This window comes from Danio rerio, chromosome 17, assembly GCF_049306965.1.
Source record: "Danio rerio strain Tuebingen ecotype United States chromosome 17, GRCz12tu, whole genome shotgun sequence".
In the NCBI taxonomy this organism is placed as follows: Eukaryota; Metazoa; Chordata; class Actinopteri; order Cypriniformes; family Danionidae; genus Danio; species Danio rerio.
Window position 1 is genome coordinate 39,881,565 of NC_133192.1, and position 22,902 is coordinate 39,904,466.

Consider the following 22,902-nt stretch of genomic DNA (forward strand, 5'->3'; position numbering starts at 1 on the left):
GATAGCTGGAACTTGTACATTAAGGTTTTAGATTTAAACTGATATTTAAGATTTAGATTTAAACAAATAGATTTGAAAAAAAAAAAAATAAATAAATAAAAAGTAAAAATAAAAATAGGCCTGTTTACCAGGACTTGAGTCATTGAAAACTGAACACTCTCTAATCATCAGTATCACAGATCTTTTAGACTCTTTAAAAAAAGCAGAATTTATTATTTAATATTTATAATAATTATATATATATATATATATATATATATATATATATATATATATATATATATATATATATATATATATATATATATATATATATAATAAATATTAAATAATAAATTCTGCTTTTTTTAAGAGTCTAAAAGATCTGTTATACTGATGATATAACAGCAAACATCATTTTTTTGAGAGTATTATAAAAAAATTATCAATTCGTTAAAGCAGCTAAATGGGATTTTACATTGGAAAATACACTCAAATAGTTTTTTGCTGCTTGTGCAAGCAACTTATTAAAAACAAGCTGTTTAAAATCTGTTAAAATTAAAACTATTAACAATGTGCAGTTATTATGAAATGTTACCGATATTTACATTTACTGTTATTGTATTTTGAACATCTTCTTGAAATTATAATGTTGGCAATAGGAAATTAAACTATTTGTGCCACGAATATATGGTAAATCTTCAATGATTTTAAGTCCTAAATACATACAGTTAAAATTATTATAATTATATATAGAACTATTAGCCCTCTCATGATTTTTTCGCCCCTTTCTTTTTCAAATTTTTCTTAAATGATGTTTAACAGATCAAGAAATTTTCCACAGTATTTCCTATAATATTGTTTCTTCTAGAGAAAGTCTTAGTTATTTTATTTAGGCGAGAATAAAAGTAGTTTTAAATTTTTAAGACCATTTTAAGGTTAATATTATTAACCCCCTTAAGCAATATTTTTTTTCGATAGTCTACAGAACAAACCATCTTTATACAATAACTTGCCTAATTACCCTAGTAAGGCCTTAAATGTCACTTTAAGCTGAAAACTAATATCTTGAAAAATATCTAGTAAAATATTATACACTGTCATCATGGCAAAGATTAAAGAAATTAGTTATTAGAAATGAGTTATTAAAACTATTTTGTTTAGAAATGTGTTGAAAAAATCTTCTCTCCGTTAAACAGAAATTGAGTAAAAATATATACAGAGGGGACTAATAATTCAGGGGGCTAATAATTCTGACTTCAACTGTACATTCGAGAAAAGTGCTCTTAAGCATGACTCAATGTTTCTTTAAACGCAGCCGCTGCCTCCCTCTTCACTGGACCGAACTCAAGTGTGGCTGGCGGTCAATGAGGACGGCCTGAGTGTCCTCGACTACACCATGGTGAGTGTTTGATGACACTTACACTTTTAGAAAGCAAGACTGCATTAAAGAATATTACGGGTCATTTACAGCTTAAGCCCTTAAGTGTGCAGTTGATTACCTCAGAAAATCATTTAGACTCCCTCGGGTTGTAAAAACAAATCAAAAACATGCCTATAGTAATGCTCTTATAATGGAAGATTAGAAGTCAAGTGTGCAGCGCCACAAGTCAAACTGTCAACTAAATGGGTGGATTTTGCAACTTTTTTTTGCATCCGTGCAACTTTTGTTGTAGGCGCTTGTATTAACTTCATAAACATCAGCTTTTATGTTACTTTCGAGAAACATGGTAACACTTTAGAATTATGGTCTATATTAGTTAATGTATTTACTAACATTAGCAAGGTTTGAATATTCCTGTAAAACATTTAATAATCACAGTTCAACATTTACTAAAGCATAATTTAAATCCAAAGTTGTGCTTGTTAACATTAGTTAAAGCACCATGAGTAAACATGAATTATTGTCAAAGATGATAAAACACTGTACTAAATGTATTAGTAATTGTTTGTTCATGTTTGAAGATATATTAACTGATGGACTATTATTTTAAAGTGTTGCCAGAAAGATTCAGAATCAGAAAGAGCTGTATTGTAGTATCCGTGACGTCCCCCATAGGTTTCTGAAGAACCCAAAAGAAGCTACCAGTACGCATGGTCAACCGTTGCCTTTTTGTTTGCTTGTTGTCGCACCAACTGGGGGATGCCAAACAAGGGCAAAGACGTGGAGTGTGAGTGTAACTACAGATACATGCTGGCATTTTGCTTAGATTATTATCAAAGATGATAAAATACTGTTATAAATGTATTAATAATTGTTTGTTCATGTTTGAAGATACATTAACTAATTGCCCATTATTTTAGTGTTGTTTTTGTAGTGTTTTAGAATCAGAAAGAGCTGTATTGCCTGATATGTTCACACACACAAGAAATTTGTTTTCGTGAAAGAGCTTCTACAGTGCAAAAGAAAGACACGAGAAAAAAACTGATAATAAATTAAAAAAATAGAAGTAAATAGTGGCGGCAAATATTCAAATTGACAAGTGTGTGTACAGTTAAAATACTATATAAAGTATAACATGATACTGCATGTGCAGCTGCCATGTGCAAATTGGCATGTAACGTATGTTGTTAAATAAATAAGTGTATACAGTTAAAGTCAGAATTATTAGCCCCTTTTTTGTTTGTTTTTTCTTTTTTAATTATTTCCCAAATGATGTTTAACAGAGGAAGGAAATTTTCACAGTATGTCTGATAATATTTTTTCTTATGGAGAAAGTCTTATTTGTTTTATTTTGGCTAGAATAAAAGCAGTTTTTTTTTTTTTAAAGCATTTTAAAGTCAACATTATTAGCCCCTCTTTAAACTATATATTTTTTCGATAGTCTACAGAACAAACCATCATTATACAATAACTTGCCTAATTACCATAACCTGCCTAGTTAACCTAATTAACCTAGTTAAGCTTTTAAATGTCACTTTAAGCTGTAGAGAAGTGTCTTGAACAATATCTTGTCAAATAGTATTTACTGTCCTTATAGCAAAGATAAAATAAATCAGTTATTAGAAATAAGTTATTAAAGCTATTATGTTTAGAAATGTGTTGAAGAAATCTTCTCACCGTTAAACAGAAATTGGGGAAAAAATAAACAGAGGGGCTAATAATTCAGGGGGGCTAATAATTCTCACGTCAACTGTATGTGTATAAAAGGTAGTGATGTTTGTTTCACAATTAGTATTATCAAGTGGTCATGAGATGGATTGACAGAGGGAAGAAACTGTTTGTTAGTCCGGCTGTTCTGGTGCACAGTGCTTTATAGCATCGACCAGAAGGTAAAAGTTCTAAATAAGGCAGTGTGCTGGTTGTGAGGAGTGATTTTGGCAGCTCTTTTGGATAAGTACAGTTCTTGGAGAGTAGGTAAGGTTGTACTAGTGATTCGCTCAGCAGTTCAAACTATCCGACGTAGTCTTCAGAGGTTAAATGTCAAAAACAAGACAGTCTTGTTGCATGGGTATATTTGTGGGAATAGCAAAAATATATATTGTATGAGTCTAATTATTCTATTGTAATTATTCTAATTATTATATTTTGAAAATACCAAAAGTATATATTGTATGAGTCTAACGACTGGTCTTGTGATCATGGTCACATTTATCAGCCTGAAATAAATTAAATAATGTAGCACATTCTTAGAGAAAATGTACTTACTGTCAATAGATTGTCAATAGACTGTCAAGTTTTAATTTACTGATTGATGTAAAATATTGTTAGGCTACTGTTTTTTTTTTGTTTTTGTTTTTTAATAACAATCCCATTGAAAACATTTAGTTAGGTTAAGTTTTATAATAGTGAGGCAATAAAATTGTGGTTATCAGGATCTATGAATGTATGAAAAAATAGGATGTTATAATTGTTTACAGTTTTACTACAGTTTTTGTTCATTTATCATCGATTAATATTATCAAATTATGCTAAATTGTAATTTGTCATTATTTAACATAATTGATACTTATAAGCCTTCTATTACCGTTTTATAAAACTTCTTTCATCCAGTGCCTATAGAAAATCATCACACATTGTTAAACTCTATACCTTTACTCATATTACACTCTGCTTTCAAAAGACCTTCGGGATAAAGCTGTAGAAAGGCACAGGTTAGGAGAAGGCTACAAAAACATTTCAAAAGCTGCACAGGTTATTTGGAATGTGATTTGATTTTTAGGCTTTATGACAAATAAAGTAATTATTTCAAAGGGCTATGATGATTTTCTATAGGCACTTTAGTTTAGTTAGTTTTATTTTTTTATTTATTTTTATTGAATGCTTGAAAAACAATAACAAATGTCATGAATTAAACAACAACAATCCAGGGGTTTTTAGTCATTTAGTCTAAGATAAGTGCCAAGTCCTTCATCAAAGTCCTTGTTCGTATTGCTTTTAAGTTGGTTGATCCCTCAATACACTCAAAATACTTTTTCATTTCAATCTTAAATTTAGGGAACAGGGTTTACACTTTGCTACAAAACTTGTGAATATGAAATTTGGCCAACAAAAAAACAAGGTTCTTGAAATAAGTATTATTTTCATTTCACTTTCATAGAAACCAAAGATAACACTCTTATATGTAAACTCAAAATCTGCCTTCACTTTTATAAAATCAAGAACATCACACCAAAATATTATTGAATGAAGGCAATTCCAAAATATATAAACAGAAGTTTCAGGATTCTCTAAGCAAAAGGAACAGTTAGTGTTAATATAATTCTTAACTTTTTTAAGATTACACTTGTCTGGACAGCATCTATGAATCAGTTTAAAGGTAACTTTTTATTTTGTTTGACTGTGCACACATTTTTTAACCTTGTAGTGCACATCCTGTTGCTCTTCCGTTTTAAGTGCACTTATTTTTAGACCTTTAGCGCCCTCTTTTGGCTTGGAGCATTTCCACTCACTTTCTTCTCTGCTTTAATATTGTCAATATAGAAGTTTTGTCTGACACATAATTGGCAGGTGTGCCAGTTTGAAATGTTTATTGAGCAGGAAATTTCCAGAAACTCTAGTTTTAATATCTTGCCCAGTTGGCTGTATTCTCACTTGGAGAGGTCTAGTCATTTTCAGAAAGAATAAACAGTGCTCATGGCAAACTCTGTCAGTTTCTCTCTTTTTTTTCTCTCTTTTTTGTGTGTGGTTTAACATCTCCACCATTTCACTATTCTGATCAGCTCACAGACAAATGATCAGATTTCACTGGAAAATAATAACAGGAAAACTGTAATAGTGATTACAATTTAAGGTAACTGTTGTTTTTAAAATATATTTTACATCGTGTTTCTTTTTGTGCAGTGTGTGTGTGTGTGTGTGTGTGTGTGTGTGTGTGTGTGTGTGTGTGTGTGTGTGTGTGTGTGTGTGTGTGTGTGTGTGTGTGTGTGTGTGTGTTTTCTCAGTATTCACTGATGATTAGAAAGTTTAAATTATTTTTTTTAAATAACTTAAAAATATTTATTGCCACTCATGAGAAAATTAATGTGCCATGATTAATTAATGTGCCATGAAAATTAATGTGCCAAAAGATTAGTTTCTCTGACGAAGAGAAAGTTTAAAATGTATATTTATTTTACATTTTTAGTCAATTAACACATCGTTGGCCCTTTGTTGATTTAAAAAAAAATTCGAAGCTTTGAACTCTTGTTTTAGTACACTTTAACAAAAGCCTGTAATCTTCTCAATTGAGTGTGTTCTGCTTTTCTTTAGCACCCACTGGTCACATATCCATACCAGTCGGTGATCACGTTTGGAGGCTGCAAGGAGGATTTCATGCTGGTGGTCAGCCTGATTAAAGACCAGGCTTTGGGCAAAAAGACTGTGGATAAACTTCTATTTGCAATGGCTAAACCAAAGGTAAGACGTGATGTTACAAAAGGTAAAACAGAGTTTAACAGCATTTACAAATGCGGCCAGTAAAGACAGTATTCTGATACACATGCTGCTTTTAGCATTACCTTTTATTAAATATCTAGGAAATCTGATCTTAAGTGTGCGGGGTGAAATCAGACCTTTTAAACAGCTTAAAAGCCGAGGTAAACTTCTACAACCCCCTCTGAAACCTGAATGACATCTTGATAGTTAAAACAGGTTTTCATTGACGTTTGCACTCATACGGCAAGTGCTAATGGCAGCCAGGATTTCAGCATTTCTGAAGTCAAAATTATAAGCCATTCTGTGAAATTTGAATTCTTCGAATAGAGCTGTTTAACAGAGCAATACTATTATCAATTGATTTCTAAAAACTAATTCATTGTATCTTTGCCATGATAATAATATATAGTGTTTTACTATTTTTAAGAGATACTAATTTTAAGCTTAAATTGCAAAGGCTGTTTAATAGCTAATACAATTTGACCATCAAAATCATTTTTAAAATGTGTAAACATTGCTTTTATTTTACCCAGGCCAAAGGAAAGAAAAGTTTTTCTAGAAGAAAAATATAATGGGAAATATTGGGAAAATTTACAAAAAAAAGAGGAATAAAAACTTCACGGGAGAGCTAATCATTTTGCATTCAACTATATGTATAAAAGACTTTTTCAAATTGAATATAATACTACAGTTGAAGTCATAATTTTTAGCCCCCCTGAATTATGAGACCTCTTGTTTATTTTTTCCCCAATTTCTGTTTAATGGAGAGAAGATTTTTTTCAACACATTTCTAAACATAATAGTTTTAATAACTCATTTCTAATAATTGATTTATTTTATCTTTGCCATGATGACAGTAAATAATATTTGACTAGATATTTTTTTCTCTACAGCTTAAAGTGACATTTAAAGGCTTAACTAGGTTAATTAGGTTAACTAGGCAGGTTAGGGGAATTAGGCAAGTTATTGTATAACAGTGTTTTGTTCTGTAGACAGTTGAGAAAAAATATAGCTTAAAGGGGCTAATAATTTTGACCTTAAAATAGTGTTTAAAAATTTAAAACGGCTTTTATTCAAGCCGAAATAAAACTAATAAGACTTTCTCCAGGAGAAAAAATATTATCAGACATACTGTGAAAATTTCCTTGCACTGTTTAACATCATTTGGAAAATATTTAAAAAAAACAAGAAAAAAATTCAAAGGGGGCTAATAATTCAGACTTCAACTGTATGTATACATATGCATGCGCTATTCTCAAAATAAATGAGTTTTTTTTAAAGAATGTTTTTATCCAATTCTTGTGAATATATCCAATAATGTTTGGTGCATTTAAACAAAACCATTTAATCATCACAGTTATATTCATTAAAATGAATTTGGTCACCAAACATCTTTAGGAATAGAAAGAAAATACATACAAATGAGCTGTTGCTAAAAGAAAACATTAAATAAAGTTTTAGTTTTTTTATGTTTTTTATTTTTTATTTAATATTTTCTCCGACATTAATTTGGGTGTACTTATTTTTGTACTGCATTAAAAAAATCAATAAATTAGCAGTTTTTATTGTTTATTTTCACATTTATTTGTGCTTTATTTATTTATTTGTGGGATCTTGATCTTTCTTCCAACAATTTTTAACTTTAAGGATAATAGTTTAATAATTTTGACTTCAACTGCATGTATCAAAAAAAAAAAATGAATCAGAGTCAAATTGAATTGGGACATTTGAATCAATAACCAGCCCCAATAAAGAGCTTGTACAGTACCTATTGACCGATTGTCCCTCTCTCTTTGAATGCTGTAGATACTGGAACTGACACTCCTCATTGCTAGTTATATCAACTACTGGACCTCTAGCTTACCAGGAGCCAGCAACCAGACTCAAAGTTCAACGCTCGGTGCTCAAGGAGACAAAAAGCTATGGGACATAGACAGCCGACACTTCCCTTCGATGACATACACTACCAAAGGCCCAACTCTTCTTTAAAAAAAAAAAAAACAGGTGTCTGGACACATCAGCAACTCCTCACATGGTTTGCAAACACAAATAGAAACACATTTAAAGCATTTAAGTGTGGGACATGATTCAGACTTTGTGTTTGAAGGTCTTAACCGTAAAACTACAACGAAAAGTAATTTATTTTCCAAAACGGTCAACTTGCACGCTGCTCAGAGTCCAAATGCAAAAAAAATAAACAAAGTGGGTTTATAAATAGAAACCCACCCTATGAAGATCACCCACCAACTCAAATCAGATCCAAGAGAATTTAGCAATGTTTTTTTTTGTTCTTGGATGCAGAAAAGGTTGGCGGCATTTTAAGGAATTTTCATCTGGATGTTCCAGTTTAAGACACGGTTGGATTTTTTTTTCATTTCTGTTTAACGTGATTTTGATTCATCCATGTTATTGTTTGATAATGTTTAGTTTATTTTTACTCAAAATATTTTTAGTGTATTGACGTCAACGGTACATTAGTTAAAGGGTTAGTTCACTTCAAACTAAAAGTTCTGTCATCATTTGCTCACAGCCTTCCGTCGCTTCAAACTCTAGACTTTTGTTCATCTTCAGAACACAAATGAAGATATTTTTATATTAAATCTCAGCCACCTCCATTGAATGTCTGTTTACCCAAACACTGATGCTTCAAACTTTCATGAAAAGATCAATAAAATAAACCATTATAAATAGGGTATATGCAAACAGACTTATCATTTTCAGTCAGCCAGCCCATCCCTTTCTGGTGAACTGTCTTTCCAATACAAAATTGCCACGTTTGCAAAATGCAACTGTTTACTTTAAAAAATCACTAATTTCCACTGCCGGATAGATATACGAAATAAAACGGGTCTCAGACCGGACAAGAAGCACTGCATTAAATTTCATTGTCCCGCGCCATGTCTTTAAAATATGAACATTTATTTTAGCCCAGTATTTTCAATGGAGTTTCTGTGCTAGCCTGCGCTTATGTGGTCTTTCATCTCATTTTACACTTTAAACAACTAAAAGAATGCTTAATTCTATTTAACTGAATGTACTTTAATTTCATTACAACATTGATGCTGTAAACAGCACCTTACAAATTACAATTAGCCACATAAACCTTTCACTGGAAGTTTACCGTTGGCTGAAAAACACCAGCTGTGCAGATATCACATTGAGGATTAATTCAGATCTGCTGAAGAGACAGTAGCTTTTGATATATACAGTACACATCTATGGAAAAAATGAAGAGACTGCAGTTTCTACAGTTATTGTGTTTAAGCGAAATGTTCATTTTAAATGTTATGTTTCATTCTGCAAAGCTCTGACAACATATATTTTCTCTACTGTTATAGGAGTTGAAAAAAATATGTTATTATAAAGTTAAAACATTGGTATTAATATATCTTGACCAACTGTCATGTTGTGCTCTAAATCAGGGGTTCTCAACTGGTTTGGCCATGGGATCCACATTTTTACATGGTTATCAAGCCGCAACCCAAATTTTTAGGAACTATAATACAATTTTAGGAATTACACTTAATTTGTATTTATTTGTTAACATAAACAAGTAGTGACAGATAAATCATAAAAAAAATTCACCAAGACTTACAAATAAACATTATTTTATTGCTGTCATTTAACAAAATGGATAAAATGTTAAAAATATTACAAAAAAAAAAAAAAACGACAAATACTGTGAATAATAAACTTTTAACAAAACATGTTTTCTGGTTTCTAAATGTTGTTTTCATTTTGAAGGTTTCATGCTCTCTTATGAGAGCATCTCACTACATATGACTCTGAGGCTTTAAGTCTTTTTTGCCGTATCCATACTTGACATATTCGGGGTCATACTTGCACTTCGACATATTTGTTGCAACAATTAAATTAAATTTCACATGTCAAACGGTAGGGTTGTCGCGCACGCATTACAAAATAAAAGTCCGGTATAAGCAAAATAAGTACAAAATGTAACTTTTGTTGTTTTTTTTGACCACACACTCCGTGACCCACTGAAAATGTTCCCCCACCAGTTGAGAAACACTTCTCTAAATAACCATTTCCCCTAAATTTAGATTAGAGAATTAGAAATGTCTCCAGTTTTGCAGAACAAAACAAAAATTATATAATTATTTTTATTAAATCTTTTTCATACACATATAGTAACTAGAAAAAACAGGGGTCATTTGTGTGCTGGAAATGCTTGAATTTTGTGATTTCCGGGTCTGAAAAGTGCTTAAATTTAGGAAAAAGTGTTTGATAATGTAATTGTAAACTCATAATAGTCACTAAATAGGTAATAATAATTCACTTAAAATAAATAAATAAAATAGTTTTGCTTTTGCTTAAAATGGAGTCGATGCAAAATGCATTGAGATTACCACTTCATGAGTGACCAAATCATGACATTAAAACAAATTCACTATTAGGATGAAATATAGCAAACTTAAGATGTGAGTAAAAGACAGTTGAGGGTAAATGACTGTCGTTCAGTGTTGGACTAGAGGCAAACATGCCATCAAAAACTTTCCTTATAGTGTTCTATAGTATAGTATAGAATAGTATAGTATAGTATAGTATAGTATAGTATAGTATAGTATAGTATAGTATAGTAAAGCACAGTATAGTAATCTAACAAATAGTATCTGATGTAATGTAATAAAATAAATGTCATTTGCCCCACTAGTAAAGTGATGGAAAGGTTTGAAAACGTACATGGAAAGTGCTTGAAAATGGCTTAAATTTGAAAGTGGAAAAGGTGCAAGAACCCTGATAAATTGTAGATTTACAGAAACAGAAATTCTAAGTGGATTTTTTTTTTTCCCATAAATGAATAAAATCCTACAATAAATTTCTTCAGCTAATAAAGTAGGTGTGTATCCCTTTAGAGGACTTGGATGGAATTGTTTTATTTTTTCTTATAAATGTTTATGAGCATTAAGAGTTTAGTGTAAAAAATTAAAAAATAAATAAAAATATCTTCATTTACCTGGACAAATTAGGTTTAAAATGACATAAAAGTGAGCAAAATAACGATTTTCATTGTGTGGTGAATTAACCCTTTATTGCTACTTTAATTTTACACATCACCAGGACATGTAGAAACATTAAAATAATCATCTTTCGTACGTTAACATAAATGGTGGTATAGCTAAATATTATACAAAGACACAAAACAGAAGTACTGTGCTCTTGATGACTTCTTATCGTTCCAGTCAGGAAATAACATGTGTGAAGTTAGAGGTTTTGGGCTAAAGCTTTATTTTCTCAAATGTTTCTCGCCACTCACCTCACAGTACCAACATAATGCTTCATCTGAGCCAAACTGTTCATTTTCACAAATGTAGTGAATAATTCTGGGTTGTACAGTAGAAAAGTAAACACATTGTATATTTCCCTATACTAGCCATAACTTTGATTATTGTGTAAAGACAAAAAAAGAAACCGATGCACACACAACACACTTCTCAAGATGACGTTGATATGTGCAGGATCATATGTTTTCGTCAACTTTGCAGCTTGAGAATAGTCGTGATTATATTCTGATCTTATGATGACTTCTGTGTGCAGTTTTTTAGCAAATAGATTTAAAATGTAGATTTTAAGCATGCTTAGCATACTGTCAATATTACTGCATATCAATGTTTTCTTTTTATTGTAAAACTTATCCATAAACACATATGATAAAGGGATAGATCATCAAAAAATGCAATGTACTCATTATTTACTTACTCTCAAAAACGATGATGCTGTTTGTTCAAACTACTTATTTAAAAGTTTTTTTTTTTTTTTTTTTTTCGGGACATCTTAATTGTTTTTTGTTCAATCCACTTCAATTTGTAAAAACTAATAAGTTAGCTAAATTCCTTTTTTTGTCCCAACACAAGTTGATTGTGTGGAACCCAGCATATTTTTTACAGTGTAAAATAATTTAAAGGTCCAATGAAATATATATTTTTCAGAAATTAGTATCAGTATTATTCCTTTTTAAAATATCTATAAGCTAGTGTGCCCCAAACCGTGACAAAATTTGGATTTTGAAGATACAAAACTGATATGTAAAGCTTGTAGTTTGTCACTTCCTCCCAAATGGATCAACAGTTTTATTCATGTCACCTCACACCTCTCACTACAGTTTCTCATCACATCATAACCAATTAAATGCTCTCTAGTACAGAATCTGACATGCCCCGCCCCCGTCAAGACACTTCACATTTGATGCGCTTAAGCCAAACCACTCTCACCGGCAGAGCTGTGCTATAACAAAACACTAATGGCTGCTTTTTAAAAAAAGGAGGAGCTACTATATATGTCCAACCCTATTTTCGTGTGTCGGTTGAGATCAGGTCAAAAAAAAAGCACTTCACGGGACCTTTAAGAGTTTCTTTAATCTGTTGAGCACAAAAGAAGATATTCTGAAAAATGTTGGAAACTGGTTACCATTGACTCCCATAGTAGAAAAAACAATGGAGGTCAATGGTTACTGGTTTCCAGCTTTCTTCGGTATATCTTCCTTTGTGTTCAATAAAAAGAAAGTTAATCAGGTTTAAAACGAAGTGGAGGGTGAGTAAATGATATATTTTTAGGTGAACTGTTCCTTTAACTACTTTTTTTACAAAAACAAACTGTTTTGAAATGGTTAATTGACAAAGCAGGTTAATGCCTTGAATACGGCTGATTAAAAAAGCATGAAATGTGACTTGAACTATTTTGGTTTAAACCACTGTGTCTGTATTTACCATATTTATTTTGTAATATTTTTGCTATGTTGTTTTTAGTCTAACCAACTTGTTTTTTTTTTGTCTCATTTAGAGCATTTTTAGAAACCTTAAAGTGTTTTGAGTGGCTAAAATGGTGTTAAAATCCAATGCCAAAAAAAATGTGGTATAGAACAGACATGCAGAGATGAGGCTGTGAGAGCTTGAAATTTTATAAGTGAGATTGTTGCAAATAAAAAGTAAAATGTGTTGCGGTTTCCTTAATTTTGTAACCCTACATTTTGTTTCTAAAGATAAGCTCAATTTGTGGATTGTTGTATTTCCCTATTCTTTTTTTTATTTACAGTTGAATGCAAGATTATACAATATACACTCACCGGCCACTTTATTAGGTACACCTGTCCAACTGCTCAACTCAAATTTCTAATCAGCCAAACGCATGGCATCAACTCAATGCATTTAGGCATGTAGACATGGCCAAGACTGTCTTCTGCAGTTCAAACAGAGCATCAGAATGGGGAAGAAAGGTAATTAGGTGACTTTGAATGTGGCATGGTTGTTCATGACAGACTGGCTGGTCTGAGTATTTCAGAAACTGCTGATCCACTGAGATTTTCATGCACAAACATCTCTAGGGTTTACAGAGAATATTCCGAAAAAGAGAAAATATCCAATGAGTGGCAGTTTTGTGTGTGTAAATGCCTTGTTGATGCCAGAGGTCAGAGGAGAATGGCCAGACTGATTGAAGCTGATAGAAAGGCAACGGTAACTCAAATAACCACTCACTTCAACCAAGGTGTGCAGAAGGGCATCTCTGAATGCACAACACATCCAACCATGAGATAGATGGACTTCAGCAGCAGAAGACCACAGCAGCTGCCACTCCTGTCAGCTAAGAACAGGAAACTAAGGCTACAATTCACATAGGCTCATCAAAATTTGACAATAGAAGATTGGAAAAATGTTTTCTGTCCGATGAGTCTCGATTTCTGCTGCAACAATCAGATGGTGGAGTCAGAATTTGGGGTCAACAACATAAAATGAAAGCATGGATCCATCCTGCCTTGTATCAATGGTTCAGGCTGGTGGTGTAGTGGAGTGAGGGATATTTTTTTGCCATACTTTGGGCTCATTAGTACCAATTGAGCATAGTGTCAACACCACAGTCTACCCGAGAATTGTTGCTAATCATGTCATGCCTTTATGACCAGTGTACCCATCTTCTGATGGCTACTTCCAGCAAAATAACGCTCCATGTCATAAAGTGTGAATCATCTCAAGACTGGTTTCTTGAACATGACAATGAGTTCACTTTACTTAAATGGCATACACAGTCACCAAATCTCAATCCAATAGAGCACCTTTGGGATGTGGTGGGACGGGAGATTCACATCATGGATGTGCAACTGACAAATCTGCAGCCACTGCTTGATGCTATCGTGTCAGTATAAACCAAGATCTCAGAGGAATATTTCCAGCACCTTGTTGAATCTATGCCACAATGGATTAAGGCAGTACTGAAGGCAAAAGGGAGTAAGGTGTACCTAATAAAGTGGCCGGTGGGTGTAGTTACATGAAGTATACAAAACAGCCATACGAAAATTTTGTTTTTTAAAACTTTTCCCAAGTGATGTTTAACAGAGCTGGGACAATATATATATTTATTTATATATATATTTTTTTAAATAATTTTTATGGTCAATATTATTAGTTCCCTTAAGAATTTTGTTTTTCTAATTGGCAACAGACCTGTTGTCCAATGACCTGTCTATAGCTAACCTAGTTAAGCCTTTCAATTGCACTTTAAGCTGAATACTAGTATCTTACTAAATGACTAGTCGTATATTATGTACTGTCATCATGCCAAGAAATTAGAATTGAGTTATTTAAACTATTATGTTTGAATTTTTGCTAATAATTGTAGATTTTTTAAAAATATTTAATTGTATTACAAAGAAGTAATTTTTTTCAGGATGTGTGTGCCCTTATCAATCCCAGACAAATTTACAGAATGGTTTGCTTAGATGTTACTTCTTCTAAGCAAAGGTCGCTGGTTCGAACCTCGGCTCAGTTGGTGTTTCTGTGTGGAGTTTGCATGTTCTCCCTGCCTTCGCGTGGGTTTCCTCCGGTTGCTCCGTTTTCCCCCACAGTCCAAAGATATGCGGTACAGGTGAATTGGGTAGGCTAAATTGTCCGTAGTGTATGTGTGTGTGAATGTGTGTGTGGATGTTTCCCAGAGATGGGTTGCAGCTGGAAGGGCATCCGCTGTGTAAAAAACTTGCTGGATAAGTTGGCGGTTCATTCCCCTGTGGCGACCCCGGATTAATAAAGGGACTAAGCCGAAAAGAAAATGAATGAAGTTGCAGAATTAATGATTAATAATTGCGAGTTCCCTAATTCACTGGCCACCGTGTTGCTTTATAGACGGGGTGGAGTTTGCTCTGCTCCAGGCAGGTCAAAGTGCTAATGGCATTTCCCTGCCAATAGCCTGCTATAAAATCACATTTGAGAATTAAACAGGGGGAAAATGTGTATCTTAATACAGTAATATCCCCATTACTCAGCCAGACTCTCTCTCTCTCTCCAATTTAGTTGTAACACTGAATTAGGGAAAGCCTGCGTTTCATTGTTGCCTTTTGCAGGAATAATAAAAAAATACTAAAAATCTGTGGTTCACTACATGGTTTGGAGGAATCCCAGACTTTCTCAAGGATGTATTTTTATGTTTTTTCTTCACATTTTAAATCACAGCTTTTAGTTTATGAGACGTCAAGTACACTATTTTAAGCTCTGTGTATTTTTAGTGTCTGAGGTGACATATCTGATTTACTTGGTAGGCTACTATAGGTTTAGTGTGCTTAAAAGTTATTTTTCACAATCTATTGTGTTTAGGTGTGGGCCGGCATAAAATTCTAGCGGTTTAATAACCTTGAATAAAACAATCACAGTTTCACGCGATGTGATCACTGCTCCAAAATAAGTTCTTTTTAAATCTCTGGGTAAAAAAACAACTTTTTCCCCCTATTGAACACAATAAATTTTATTTTAGGAAACATTTCAAGTATTTTAAACTCATAGATTTTGATGTGGATGTTGCTTTTTTGCTGGAGATACTGTTGCCGTAAAAAAAAAACCCCGAAATAAAATAGTTTTAAGAAATAACTTCAATATACCGTATAGGAACAGAATAACAGAAAGCTTTGGCAGTTTTCCAAACCATGGTAAACCTTGAAACCGATTATCATCCCAATGCTAATTGTGTATAGGCTTATATTTATGTTATGCTTTATTATTTACTTGCATTAGATAAATCTAAAATCAAAACCTTTGTGCGATACAAATGTATTTTAGAGGTGCACTTCAACTTTTAGTCTTTTAAAGTGCCACTTACTGATGTTTATGCTAAATATGCCTAATAACTATATTTTTGTTTGCTATATAAAACAAGTTACACTGAATAAAATAACAGACTTTGAAAACCCTCTTTTGTCTTTGAATGTTGTATAATGTCCATGTTAGCATTTATGCTAAAGAACGCTAAACTTGTTCAAACCAAAATATAAACAACAAAACATTTTCATGTAAAGAAAGATTATTAATTGATACAACATTAAAAAGTATTGCTAATTAAGTTAAGACAAAGCAAAAAATAGAAAAAAAGTTAAAAAAAAAAAAAAGTGTGTTTGAACCATAGACTGTAAAAACGGTTTGAATACTTTGGTCTAAGTGAGTAATGAACGCCAGTGGAAAAAGAAATGTGAAAATTTCATAGTTTCTCTGGCTTACGGACAAATACGAATAAATCTACAGTTGATATGGAATGTTGTTGTTATATTGTATCGATTTTTTAGTATTATGTACTTTAATCATAGGCTAGTAGGCTATTCATCCTCTGCCCAGTGGACTCTGTGAGCTGAATTTGTCTCCGAGTTAAAATTAACCTGCACACATGAACTGCCTCAGCGCGCGCTCACGCACAGATCTCCGTCGTTTCTGTTCGCGCCAGGACGCCTCGTGTCACAACAGCTCGAGGAACTACTACAATAAACAGTCAACTCAAATCCCAAACTAATCAGCGTAAGGTTTAATCCATATAACGTTACCACACTATATTACGCGCCGTATGGCCAAATGAACACAACGACCGACTGTTACTGATTTTAACGTTTGCTACACTATGTATTTACTCGAGACAGTCACTAATAATGTCAAACACTAAAGTCATAATGTTAACACATATGAAATGACAGCTGTTTCCATTAAGTCAGCGCGGCTATGACAGTTTGTTTTCCTCAACACAGGCCCAGAACCAAACAAAAATGACATCTAAAAAGCAAAGTTTGCTGAGAGAAGCGTCTCATCAGATCATTGCGGGAGGTTCAGCAGGTAAGACGAGATTTAACTTTTCTCTTTCATACAATCCACGAACTTTGTTTACCAAGTGGTTCTGTCTCGCGCGCTGCTCGTGCAAATTCAGTAGTTAGTTGGCAGACTTTCAGTGGTGCCTGAGGTACTTTCATAGGGTGTGATTTGTATTATACTGTTGCTATTGTTCCTTGAATGTGTTTAGTGGGTGATTTTGAAGCAGATAGAAGTAGGAATCCTTTGACCGGATGTATGTCCGAAGAGGGACGCGGGAGACACGCGCACTTCTGATGGTTCCGTTTACTAATCGTTCCCTCTGAGTTTTACTTTGTTCACGCGTTCATTTCAGAGCATAAAGGCTGGGTATTTAGTGACATTAAACAAAGAAATAATACAGTAACACTAAAACCAATCCAGCAGTATGAAATGTATAAAACGATATCTAATAATAGCTCATCCTAATGCGAGAGCAAGGGAATTTTAAAACGAAAGTCTCTGAGATGGTTAGAAACATATTGAGTTCTGTTAAGTTACGTCTTGTATTCTGCTCATTATACTTCTGTATGTATGCATTTTACTCATTGGATTAAATTTTATGTTTTTTTCTTTTCTTTATTTCATGTTCACATGCCGGTTTAAATATTAATTTATTTATATTTTAAATTACATTTATTCGCATATTTTTTTACTATTTATTTGTTTTTTATTATGATTTAATATTACTTTTATTATTATTTTAACAAATTATCCAGTACATAATTAATAATACAGATAAATTATAAAACTTAATACTTAAGCTCTACCATAAATCTACCTGGGAGTCACTGAAGCAATAATTTACATCATGGTTTAGTCAGAATCAAGTAAAGTTGATTCAATATTTTTTGGAGCCTTAAATAGAGAGAATTAGAATTTTTATATATATATATATATATATATATATATATATATATATATATATATATATATATATATATATATATATATATATATATGAGCAATTCCATGAAAATGTCAACCTTGCCATGAAAAGAAAAATGTTTTCACCAAAATAGCGAAACCGTTTCTACATTTTTTGCGCAGGCAAGTGTTTTACAGTACTTTAAAAATACTTAAAAATGTGTCTGTCAATGTTTTCAAACTATTATATTTGATTTACCAAAGTCACACAAATGGCAATTTCACATCCGTCACATCCATAACGAAAAAGTGTCACATCCATAACAAAGCTTTTCCCTCAAAAATGCAAAAATGTCAAAATAAAATAAAATCAATCACTTTTGTTCTATAAAGAGCCAACTCTTATCCTTTTGTTAAGGAATATTTATTTTGGGTTGTGCAGTTTAATTCACAGAATTTCTACGAAATATGTTGTATACTGTAAACTCGCACTTTTTTTGTCACATCCATAACGCTTGTTTATTTTCCTCATTTAAAGTATAAAAATGTGCACAGATTGATTTTTTTTGATCCTATAACTCTGTGGTTAGTTGTTTTGGAAAATATAAACAGATGATTCAATATAATGTTAACGTATACTTTCTCTGTGAATTTATGTTTTGAATTTTTACTGCAAATGTATCATCCATAACGCTGGAATCAGACATATATATATATATATATATATATATATATATATATATATATATATATATATATATATATATATATATATAAGAAGAGCTCAGATGCAAAAACCTCTTAGTGCTGTCTGAAATTTACATTAGAAAATGATAATTTTTCTCAGACTCCTATCTTTATGTTGAGTTTTTTTTACTTAAAATTATATATATATATATATATATATATATATATATATATATATATATATATATATATATATATATATATATATATATATATGTATATATATATATATATATATATATATATATATTACTAATATGAATAATATGTTTACTAACTAATAATAATATTACTAATAATATTTGCAAATCTCAGTTGCTCATCATTACTTAACTCTAACTCAAAAGTTATTCCCTGTTTTGTTCTTTTATAATGTCAAATAGATTATGTGTGAGAGACTAAACAATTAGTTATTTGGCTAAATGTAAATATTGACAATTAAAAAAAAACTTCCCATTTATAACCTTAAGTTATTTAAAAACACAATTTGCAATTTGTCCAATATTACTCAGTTAATGTAACCCTGAGAAAATGAAAATGTTTCTGTATTATACTTAACTTGCATATGTTAAACCACTATGTTATAAACATTGACGTCTGTGTTAATGACAGTAATCATCCTTTAACTTGTCAATAAATGTGTGTGTGTGTGTGTGTGTGTGTGCGTGCGTGCGTGCGTGCGTGCGTGTGTGCGTGCGTGTGTGCGTGCGTGTGTGCGTGCGTGTGTGCGTGTGTGTGTGTGTGTGTGTGTGTGTGTGTGCGTTTGGAGTTCACACAGGACAAACTGACTAAGCGTCTTAAAATCACAACACTCTTAGCGAGACCCATATAATGCATACATACACAGACCAGCAGTAGTTTAATACTGTACATGCAGCAGACAGAACGGAATCTGCACATTTGTAAAAAGAAATGATGCCAGCTGCTTTGCGAAAGCTTTCATTATACATTTTAAGCTTGTGAAAATGTATTGGCGGAGAAATAGGAAAATCAGCTAATGTGAAAGAACTGCTCCGGTGAGGCTTTTTACTGTGCCATTACAGAGAATCAGTCTGTGTTCAACACAAGCCTTCAAAACCCAGTTCTACATTAATTTGACCATTTAGAATCAAGCTGACTGTACTTGTGATAGGAAATCTCCCTGTCAGACAAGCTCATTATAACAAGTACAAGGAAGGATTTTGAGCTTAAGAAATAAATACATATATTCCTTTCAATATGCTTTATTTTAACAGCTTTCTTTCTTTCTTTCTTTCTTTCTTTCTTTCTTTCTTTCTTTCTTTCTTTCTTTCTTTCTTTCTTTCTTTCTTTCTTTCTTTCTTTCTTTCTTTCTTTCTTTCTTTCTTTCTAAAATGTATTTATAAGTACATATAATGTAAGTAGAATGTAAAACATGTATTTACACAATTAGTACATTGCAACTGGGGTTACTAGGGGCTAGACATCAAGATGCTGAGGCGGCATCGTGATTCGCTGGCCCGCCCTCTTTGCAGCAGCAACGTCTTCGTTTTAAAATGGCATTTTAGAAGGAAATCGATCAATGTCCACAATGCGTTTCATCTAGCTTTTCTGAAAAGCCCTCCTTCCACACTATACTGCTAAAAACTCACATTTAGTGATTACACACACACAAACACACACACTGTCATGCGCTGCAGTGTACGAGCATGTCTGAGCTCCAGCAGTCAGCGGGTGCTTTGAGCACAAAACCCCAAAGAGCAGTGCACGTTGGGCAGTTTATCAAGGATGTACCACTGCGTCTCACTATAGTTGTTGTAAACGCAATATTTAATTAATCTTGTTTCTATCTATCTCTGTCTGATTCTTCTGTTTTTTGAATCCATCAGGTAACATGTCATGGCGTCAGCACACTGCTCCAATCGTTCGCTTTCATGCTTGTACTTATTAATTTTAGTGAAAACCTCAGATACGGTTTGGTTGGTTCCTGTTGGTTGTGCACCTTTTTTATCAACCAAGTTTGTCGAAGCCATTATAAGGACACAAATGCCAGAGTGTTGCGGAAAAACTAATTGGCAGGTGGTAATTTGTTTGTAACTTATCTTTATTTAGCATTTGGTAATGGGTAAAACAAAGACCATGTGGGTCAGGTAGTTAAAACAGTAGGCTACAAATAATTAATTCGTTATGAATTAATTAATTATTCATGAATAATTAATTCACTGCTGCCTACAATGATGATGCCATCATCCATTTGCCATCCATTTCACATTAGACATCTCTCTTTCTTTCTTTCTTTCTTTCTTTCTTTCTTTCTTTCTTTCTTTCTTTCTTTCTTTCTTAGTGTTATTACTTTCAGTTTTCTTTCTAAAATGTTATTACAGTGTAAAGACGTATTTACACAAGAAAATTTTAACAAATGATTCATTTCATTATTACATATTACATAAGGCCACTTAATATAAAGTGATATTTTATATTCTTTCTTTCTTTTTTTCTTTCTTTCTTTCTTTCTTTCTTTCTTTCTTTCTTTCTTTCTTTCTTTCTTTCTTTCTTTCTTTCTTTCTTTCTTTCTTTCTTTCTTTCTTTCTTTCTTTCTTTCTTTCTTTCTTTCTTTCTTTGGTATAGAATAAGCCAGTGTTTTTAGCTCGCACCCCCTGCACTTGTAATATCCCCTCCAGCAGGCTGTTAACGAGGCTGGAGAGAGAAAAATGTTCATTTACGTGTGACCAGGTCAAAGGAATTGAATTAAGTCTGTGCTTTGGCTTCTCTCAGACTTGGATTGACTCTCCAAAACACAGAGTTAATGTCGCTGCAGTGCGTTTTATATATCCTACCCGGACTCATTTCACAGCCTTTCCATTCAGGCATACATGAAGAAATTGGGGCATGTGGTAAAGTCTGAAATAGGGGCGAGTTTTGTCTGTGCCTAATAATAGCGTAGAGGGGTAGAAGCTGTGATGATGAGTTTGTAATCAACCACAAGGGGGAAGCATTGCACTTGGCATTAGCAGTGGTCACGGTGCACTTGGCCATCTCTCAGCTCTCAGCATAAGTAGTCAAATTAAAACTGATCAATGCAAGTTTAATTAGTTAAATATAATGTGTCAGTTATAATGGTCCATAAAATATTCGACATAAATGTATTATTTTCAATTATATATAATATTTAATAATATAATATTTCTATTTACTAAAAGATAAACAGTTTTTTACACTATTGATATATATATATATATATATATATATATATATATATATATATATATATATATATATATATATATATATATATATATATATATATATATATATATATATATATATATATATATATATATTAGATTACTAATGAATACATTTGTCATTTTGGAATTTTTTTATTTATTTATTTATAATATAGTATAGTAATCTCTCGCTTTTTACCTGAACAGGAAGGATCTTTATAGATCATTGTATTGATTATGAAATTTACTATTTTTATGATTTTTGGGGTGGCGCAGTGGCTCAGTGGTTAGCACTGTCACCTCACAGCATGAAGGTTGCAGGTTCAAACCTCAGCTGGGTCAGTTGACATTTCTGTGAGGAGTTTGCATGTTCTCCTAGTGTTCGCTTGGGCTTCCTCTGGATTATCCAGTTTCCCCCACAGTTCAAAGACATGCGGTACAGGTGAATTGAATAAGCTAAATTGTCTGTAGTGTTTTTGTGTTTGTTTCCCAGTTCTGGGTTGCAGCTGGAAGGGCATCCGCTGTGTAAAACATATGCTGGATAAGTTGGCAGTTCATTCCGCTGTGACAACCTCTGATAAATAAAGGGTACATACATAGTAATGTGTATATATATACCTTATATCTATATATATATATGCACACAGTTGAAGTCAGAATTATTAGCCCCCGTTTATTTATTTTTTTCTTCAATTTTTGTTTAGACACTTCTCTACAGCTTAAAGTAACATTTAAAGGCTTAACTAGGTTAATTAAGTTAACTTGGCAGGTTAGGGTAATTAGGCAAGTTATTGTATAATGATGGTTTGTTCTCACTATGGGAAAATATAGCTTAAAGGGGCTTATGTTAAGAATTTTATTCTATGCTTTTATTCTAGCTGAAATAAAACAAATAAGATTTTCTTCGGAAGAAAAAAATAGTTATTATTCGCCCCCTTGTTTATTTTTTCTCCAATTTTTGTTTAACGGAGAGATTTTTTTCTAAACATCTAAACATTATAGTTTTAGTAGCTCCCCTTTAATAACTGATTTATTTTATCTTTACCATGATGACAGCTAAATAATATTTTGATATTTTTCAAGCTACTGGTATACAGCTGAAAGTGACATTTAAAAGCTTAATTAGGTTAACTAGGCAGGTTAGGGTAATTAGGCCAGTTATTGT

General features: G+C 32.3%; 2 protein-coding genes across 3 annotated transcripts in view; both read left to right on the forward strand.

The window, feature by feature from the left end:
• Positions 1-8,415, forward strand: part of plekhh1 (pleckstrin homology domain containing, family H (with MyTH4 domain) member 1) — an 89,746-nt gene extending 81,331 nt beyond the window's left edge. The window contains 3 exon segments of one of the 2 annotated variants that reach the window (NM_001077519.2): positions 1,298-1,381; positions 5,672-5,818; positions 7,643-7,825. In NM_001077519.2, coding sequence (NP_001070987.1) covers positions 1,298-1,381; positions 5,672-5,818; positions 7,643-7,825 — 414 coding nt within the window. 2 annotated transcript variants of the gene reach the window in all.
• An 8,144-nt stretch (positions 8,416-16,559) lies between these two features.
• Positions 16,560-22,902, forward strand: part of slc25a21 (solute carrier family 25 member 21) — a 203,162-nt gene continuing 196,819 nt past the window's right edge. The window contains 2 exon segments of the mRNA NM_001076632.1: positions 16,560-16,617; positions 16,842-16,926. Coding sequence (NP_001070100.1) covers positions 16,860-16,926 — 67 coding nt within the window. The 5' untranslated portion in view covers positions 16,560-16,617; positions 16,842-16,859.